Source organism: Arachis hypogaea, chromosome 19, assembly GCF_003086295.3.
Source record: "Arachis hypogaea cultivar Tifrunner chromosome 19, arahy.Tifrunner.gnm2.J5K5, whole genome shotgun sequence".
In the NCBI taxonomy this organism is placed as follows: domain Eukaryota; kingdom Viridiplantae; phylum Streptophyta; class Magnoliopsida; order Fabales; family Fabaceae; genus Arachis; species Arachis hypogaea.
The window spans coordinates 12,361,867-12,369,929 of record NC_092054.1 but is presented as its reverse complement, the minus strand read 5'-3'; the positions used below and the strand labels follow the sequence as shown (position 1 = coordinate 12,369,929).

Here is an 8,063-nt window from a genome sequence, read left to right as displayed (position 1 = left end):
GTGAACGTGTCGCTCTGAGGTTTGTGGGGGTTGACCTCTTCGGCCGACTTCTTCATCTCTCTTCCTTTTTCCGTGATTGTGGGGGTTGACCTCTTTGGCCAGTTTTTCTATCACATTTTTTAGGTCCTAACAATTATTTGTTGAATTCCAATACAGCTTGTGGTACTCACAATACTTGTTATGGCTTCCCCGCTTTTTGTTTTTTATCGGGCGCGGAGGAGGGAGCTTAGCTTCTCGGTGTGACAAATTTTCCTGTAAACGTCCACGAGAGAGAAACTCGTAACGGAGTATAATTGTGGTACCTTCTGAGCTTCTCGGGTCTGACTTCTTCTTTCTTCTTAGGCTCCTTCTCTTTTTCCTTTAGCTGATGCGGGTGTCCAAGTCGCCAACTCGGCTCTCGTAACCTGGCATTTTCTTCCATGTTGATGTACTTTTCAGTTCGCTCTTGTACATCGTTCAAAGAAGTCAGGTGCCTTTTTTAAATTGACTAGGAGAAGGGTCTTTCTCGGAGACCATTGATTAGTCCCATTATTACCGTCTCAGTAGGCAGGTCTTGAATTTCCAAGTATGCTTTGTTGAATCTCTCCATGTAGTCTCTCAGGAGTTCTCCGACCTCCTCTTTGACTCCGAGTAGGCTGGGTGCATTCTTGACCTTATCTTTTTGAATTGAAAATTGTGTAAGGAATTTACGCGCTAAGTCGTCGAAACTCGTAACCGATCTAGGGGCAGGCTGTCGAACCACTTTATGGCTGCTTTTGTCAAAGTTGTCGGGAAAGCCTTGCAGCGAGTAGCGTCCGAGGCGTCAGCCAAGTACATTCGACTTTTGAAATTGCTGAGGTGGTGCTTCAGGTCGGTTGTCCCGTCGTATAGGTTCATGTCAAGGCTTTTAAAGTTTCTAAGAACTTTAGCCCGCATGATATCTTCTATGAAAGGATCTTCTCCTCCGAACGGAGTATCTTCTCGAGCTGTGCGAAAATCCATGTTTCAAAGGTTAGATTCCAGCTTTGAGAGTTTCTCCTCTAGCTCTCTTCACCGTTTGATCTCCTTCCTCAAGCTTCTCTCCGCTTCTCGTTGTCGCTCTAATTCTTGCTCCAGTTGTTAAAGTCAACCTTGGTGCCCATGTAGCAATCCCATGAGGTCAGCACTATGAGGTTGTTCTTCCCCTTTAGGGAGACGAACCTCGGATGTCCTTTGGTGTTGGTCGTCGGAGGGGCTTCACCATGAGGTTCCTCCATTCTTGGGGGAGGTATCACTAGAGCTTGGTCGTTGTTAACCCTGTCTTGGTATTCTTGTTCTGATTCAGACACTGTGCGTCCATTTTCATACTAATCGTCTGCCATGGAGTGTTGTTTCCCAAGTCCCCGATAACGGCGCCAATGTTCCGGGAGTTACCTGAAACCGGATGATTTTGGGCTCGAATGCGAGGTCCAAATGCTTAAGGGAGTGGTCTCTGACTTGTCCTGCGTCAGAGAGCCGCCGTCCGAGTTATGTATTTGAGAAGGTGGGGGTGGTACCTATAAGACACTCCAATACTTAAGTCAGTAAGGGATTAAGCAGGTTTTAGTGTTTGTTTGGGCGTTATTATTTGAAAAAAGATCTTTTTTTATTTTTTAGCGTGTTTGGCAAATTTTGAGTAGTAAAAGTAAAAGTACTAGAAAAATTAGAAAAATATCTCTTTTTAGAAGCTGTAATTTACATCTTTTTTTAAAAGATCTTTTTTTCTTAAAAAAAAAAGATGTTTTTCATGTAATAAATAAACAAAAAAGTACTTTTATATTGTTATATCTAAATATAATTGATAAATAAAAAGATTTTTTTGCATGAGATATCCAAACATAAAATTACTTTTACTTTTTCATAAGATCTTTTAAAAAAAGATAACTCGAAAAAAGATATTTTTTTAGAAGCTCACCCAAACAAACCCTCAGTGTATTAAAACTTAAGTATACTTGAGGAGTCAGTATATTTTGTCCATGTATTTTTAAAATATAATTGTTAAAAGGCCACGTCCCGGTGATCAATTTTGGGTGGCTAAATGTAATTTAAATAGAAAAAGTATTCCTCTTCCAGTAAATGATTGATAATTGTAATGCACGTGGATATAACATTTTTTTAAAATATTTTTTTAATAATCATTCTTTTTTAAAAATTACATCATTTATTAATGGAAGACTCCAATGGTATAAAACAAAATTTAATTAACATATAATTTTAGAATACATAATAAAATTATTAATTAAAAAATTATAAAAAATATAAAATTTAAATTTTGATATATTATTATATATTTATTAAAATAATATATTTTTATATTTTTATTATTTATAATTTTAATTTATATTTTTAAGACATATGTTAGCTAATTTCATCAAATCATTGTGGTTACAAAATTATACACCTAATAAATTTTTTAATATACAAATAGGTTTAATTAAAAATGATAACATTACTCAAATTTGTAGGTATTTACCCCACTTTTTCTTGTTCGGAATAGATTTTAGTAGATTTAGGTAATATCCGTTACACTATATATATATATATATAATAATAATTAATAAAATAAATAAATAATATTATATTATATTTAAATTTTTATTTTAATTTATATTATGTATATGATGATAATTATATAAATTTTAAAATTTAATTTTATTTATTAAATTTTAATAATTATAGAAGGCGAATAGGAATAGAATAATTAGAGACACACGGATATTTGTAAAAACGTCTTAAAATTTAACTTTTTACAATTTATAAATAAAAATAAAATAAATTCTATACAAATTATTATAAAACAGGATCAAATCGAATAAAGCAAAAATCTGTCCAGTTCTACTTCGATTGCCACCCCTGGATCAAACCACCTGGTTATTTCCGTGATTTAAAAGAAAACAAGTCATCCTAACCACCTGAATATTCCAGGGATTCAAAAGAAAACAAGTCATCATTTCGTAATTAATGAGGTAAAAAATTTGAGTTATACATTAATCAATCCCGTTACTTATCATTTTTGTCAATTCTGATTTATAATGGTATTTAATAGAAGTATCTTTGTAGATGTTTCTAATAAAAATATTTTTTTATGACCATATCTAATAAAAATATCTTTATAAATATATTTTTTAGATGTGTCTCTTTATACATGTGTTTAAAATATAATAATTAATTATTATTAATAATAAATTGATAAATAGTATATTAGTACCCTATACTTTTCCCACGTTACTATAGAAAACATTCTTTCAATAAAATGATAAATAAAAACTAAAACCATTAGTAATTGCATTTGATGGTATATATGCTTAATTTTTTTCTTACAAAAGGCATTTTTTTCAAAGGAAAAAACAAATTTACACCATTTATTTTTTATATACAAAATTTTAAATAAAAAGAATGATGTATAAAAACCAAAAAAACAAAAAAGAAAAAGAATGAAACATTTTGGAGCAGAGTAACATGCAGTGAACCAATTCAAGTTGGTTGGTCAAGTGATCAATTAATTGGCAGGATTTTAAACGGAATTTCGCTGCCGATTACTTTTTTATTAATCGGATTGGAGGTTGTAAAAAAAAACATGCAGTGGTTCTCCTATAAATTTTAGCTGAAGCTGGCACCTCAATTCTGCAACGAAATACACACACTGAGTCTAACAATAAAATAAAAACACACACTGAATATTGATCTGAGAAACAGAGCAACAAGAACGTAAGAATGGCGGAAGTGAAGAACAAGCAAGTGGTTCTGAAGGATTATGCAACTGGTTTCCCTAAGGAATCAGACATGGACATAGTTGAAGGCACCATCTCACTGAACCTTCCGGAAGGTTCCAACGAGGTCCTTCTCAAGAACCTCTACCTCTCATGTGATCCGTATATGCAAATGCTCATGAGCAAGATAGAAGGCCTCGAAGGCTTCGGTACATATTCCCCTGGCTCTGTAAGTTTTTTAGTTTTAATTTCTTTTTTGCTTCGAAATTTCTGTTTAATGGAAAAAAAAAAAAAAAACAGATTATCTCATTCAACTTTAACATCTACAATTTTATATAATTTTGAGGAGTAAATGATTAAATTATTATTCAAAAGATTTTTCATTCTTTAAATTAGTATTCAAAAGATTTTTTTAATTAAATTTATTTTTAAAAAATTTTTAGTCATCTTAATTTTTGAGAGACGAATTTAATTTAAAAAAAAAAAATTTCGTCACCAATTTAGGGGACAAATTTCACCATTTAACTGAGCTGATTTTTTATTGTCATGCATTAATCATTTGAATATTAATTGAGATCCAAAAATCAGAAATTGATGGTAAAATTGAGAGTTGTGTCGGATTATTAGCTGCCAATTTTTTTTATGATATTATTAGATTAGTGCTGAATGTTCACCTGAGCTATTAACTTAGGAGGTTGAGAGTAATTGGGTTTTGCAAAACCAGAAAAAAAAAAGTTTTTGTCACATGTTTAAAGTTAGAAGAATGATTTACATCCTTTACATTTTGAATTTTATTTTAAATGGTAAAGTGTGATTTTTTACAATTTATTTCATAATTTATAAAAAATGATACGTGCATACAAAAAAAATCAGTCAGTATGTAAAATATAATGATACACATTTTTAATGTATCTTTTTTATTTCAGCATGCATTCCATATGGCTAATTTGGTGGCTGGTACATTTAGCATGATCAATAATTTATTTATCTTCTTGACAACATTGTTGTCATAAAATAAAATTGGAAATAAAATTGTGAAAGAAAGAGAAAGAGAATGAAAAGAAGGGGAAATCAACCATAATTTTTGAAAAAGGTACTATAGCAGGACAGAACCAGATACTATAATTAATTGACAAGCAAGAGGGATTGGTAGTAAAAAAAGGTAAGGATGTGGAACTCAAGTATTTTGAGCATTATAGTTAATAGTGAGTGGTGATGATATACCTCTAGGTTCTTTGAGCACTTATAGAGTTACTTTTAGATCATACGCCAAAATAGTCCTCAAATTTGCGGCACGAATTGAACTTGTGTTCTTGTGGAATATGAGTTTGATTTTACTAACTGTCTCGACCATCTTTTAGAAAAATGGGATACCCCGTGGAAACAGCATTAGGATTAGGATAAAATTCAAACAGCATGTGTTTGTTAGGAAGTCAAATGTGTTAGTTTTCCTTATAATCATGGAACTTTGTAGCTATTGTGTTCTTCTTGATATTAGACAGTACACTCAATCCAATTGAATTAAATAGTACTTTTAGTATTCTGTATAATTGTTGTACCATGGGAATGCAGAATTGAGAAATTTCAATTTAGAAATTCATTATTGATTATAATCTTCAACGTAGAAAGCCTCAATTTACCTTATAGCAGGATGCTTTTCAAACAACATGGGAAACAATGGGTAAAAAAGAATCAATCTATAACTTTTGGTTTGGAAGAATGTAGAAATGAAAAATGGTTTAATGGTGTTTGTACTTTGCGAAACTCCCAATGATCGGTTTTGCAGTTTGATCTAAGAAGCCATGCATGTAGCAGTCTGCTGTGTTGATGATTCTATTTCAATAACTGTTTCATTATTTCAGCCATTAACTGGATATGGTGTGGCTAAAGTCCTGGAATCTGGACACCCAGATTACAAGAAGGGTGATTTGGTGTGGGGGTTTACTAAATGGGAGGAGCACAGTTTGGTCCCATCATCTCAAATTCTTTTCAAAATCGAGCACACCGATGTTCCACTTTCGTACTATATTGGAATTCTTGGTATGTTTTTTCAACAACTTGAGGTCTTATTGATTCTTGGTGAAATAAGCACTTGATGTCGGTATAATTCTCAACTGCAACTCTATTTTGGTTTCATGCAATAAATGAATCATTTGTTTGTAAGTATTATTCGGAAATGGTGATACATTTGTCCTTCCTTACAAAATTTGTACATATACATGAGGAAATGATATTTGAATGATTAGTTTTCAAGGTTCTAAAACCAGACCGGTTATTTTGCAAGATTATGGATGTAACTTGCTTATACTTTGGATTATTGTTTGTTTAGACATTCATTAATTTTGACTCAATGAATGCAGGTATTCCAGGAATGACTGCCTATGCTGGTTTCTTTGAAGTTGGACTTCCTAAGAAAGGAGACAGAGTGTTTGTTTCTGCAGCCTCTGGTGCAGTTGGTCAACTTGTTGGTCAATTTGCTAAATTCACCGGTTGTTATGTCGTTGGAAGTGCTGGAAGTAAAGACAAGGTATTCATCTTATTTCTCTTGTTATATATATATCTCTTGGTATGTGGTAAATGACCCTTATTCTCCATATTTATTCTATTCTAAGTACTTTTGTTTTGTAAAGTAATATTCCAAATAAGCCTCCACGGAATTTTTTGTCTCCCAACAAATTTTAATTACCAAATCCCAAACGTTGACTTTACTGACAGATTTGGACTGATTTGTTTAACAAAGTAAAAGGGTGGGGACTACAGTAGTTGACTAAATTATCTTTAGGAACTAATTTGGGTTATTGTGCTATTTTTGTAATAGCATGATTATCATACAAAAAACTGTTGCCAATTTCCAAGCTTTTGTAAGTGACTATATATCTCAAGGTTATCAAACTCTAGTGTTAAATTTCCTACAAGTTTAGGTCCTTATTATGTCAAATTTACGTGTGAATCAATAGACTCTTATGAGTTGAATTAGGTGAACTGTTGTATTTGATAACTTTGACTTGTGTTGACACTCCCAAGACATCAAGTACATTAATTCATCTTGGTCAAATGAACATCTTGCACATAATCCCATTAAGCATCCAACCCCTCACTTATGATGTTATGAAGCATTTGATTGGCAATACCTGAAATCCACTCATTTTAAATTTGCTCACAAAGAAAAGTTACCTAGTTATTCTTTTACCTGAGTGCTTGTCTTTTTACAACCAGGTGGATTTATTGAAGAATAAATTAGGATTTGACGATGCTTTTAACTACAAAGAAGAGCCAGACCTCAATGCTGCATTGAAAAGGTTTGTGATATAAAAATTTGTACTGCCATGGAGTTAAGTTTCCTTTTTATAACTACATACTAGTGAATATTGGCTCTTATCATTTTACAAATCAGGTACTTCCCCGAAGGCATTGACATTTACTTTGAGAATGTTGGGGGGAAGACACTTGATGCCGTGCTGCTAAATATGAGAGTCCATGGCCGAATAGTCGTATGTGGAATGGTCTCGCAGTACAATCTTGCTCAACCTGATGGTGTAACAAATCTGGCGAATCTTATATTCAAACGGATTCGTATCCAAGGCTTTGGTGTTGCCGATTACTATCAGTTGTATCCCAAGTTCTTGGAGTACGTCGTGCCGAAAATCAAAGAAGGGAAGATTGTGTATGTAGAAGACATAGTCGAGGGCCTTGAAAAGGCTCCTCCGGCTTTGATTGGCCTTTTTAGTGGTCGCAATGTTGGAAAACAAGTGATTGTTCTTGCTCGTGAATGAATGTGTAGTTTCATTTTCGTCCATTTGGTGTATGAACGTGTAGTTTCATTTTCTTCCATTTGGTGTTTAGTATATATGTGTGTGTGTTTTCGTTTGTTCTATAGCAAAACTTTCCAGTTGCTTTTGCCCTTTGGTTCTGATATGACAGAAAACACACTGATTTGCAAACATAGTAGATGCTTTATGGAGTGTTGAGTAGGGCTAAAATTGGTGAAAGGGAAAAATGATCCATGTTTCAGTTACAAGTAAGGCATCAACATTGGTTAATATGTTGGCATATTGTTGTAAGTCTTTTGACTAATCTATTCTTAATCAAGTCCATTCTTAATATATAAAAGTAGGTACATAGATTTACCCACATTACTTCTAAGTTATTTCTCTTCTCCTACTAACGCCATATCAGCACGATCGTTTACTTGACAAAATTTTAGAATCTACCACTCAAATCTTGCCAAATCAACTTTTATTTTTCAAATAAAAAAAAAAACACAAAAAACAACTTTTCTCATACTTCTCGAAATCCTCTTCCTCTTGGCACCTCTTCTGTACCAAGATCCTATTTCCTCCATCCTCTTCCGGTCCC

General features: G+C 32.9%; 1 protein-coding gene across 1 annotated transcript; it reads left to right on the top strand.

The window, feature by feature from the left end:
- The first annotated feature begins 3,429 nt into the window (after nucleotides 1–3,429).
- LOC140172976 (2-alkenal reductase (NADP(+)-dependent)-like) lies at nucleotides 3,430–7,850 on the top strand. The gene is made up of 5 exons (XM_072226870.1): nucleotides 3,430–3,936; nucleotides 5,570–5,747; nucleotides 6,068–6,234; nucleotides 6,924–7,006; nucleotides 7,102–7,850. The coding sequence occupies exons 1-5, from the start codon at nucleotides 3,712–3,714 to the stop codon at nucleotides 7,478–7,480; spliced, it is 1,032 nt and encodes a 343-aa protein (XP_072082971.1). The 5' UTR covers nucleotides 3,430–3,711; the 3' UTR covers nucleotides 7,481–7,850.
- Nucleotides 7,851–8,063: the final 213 nt, after the last annotated feature.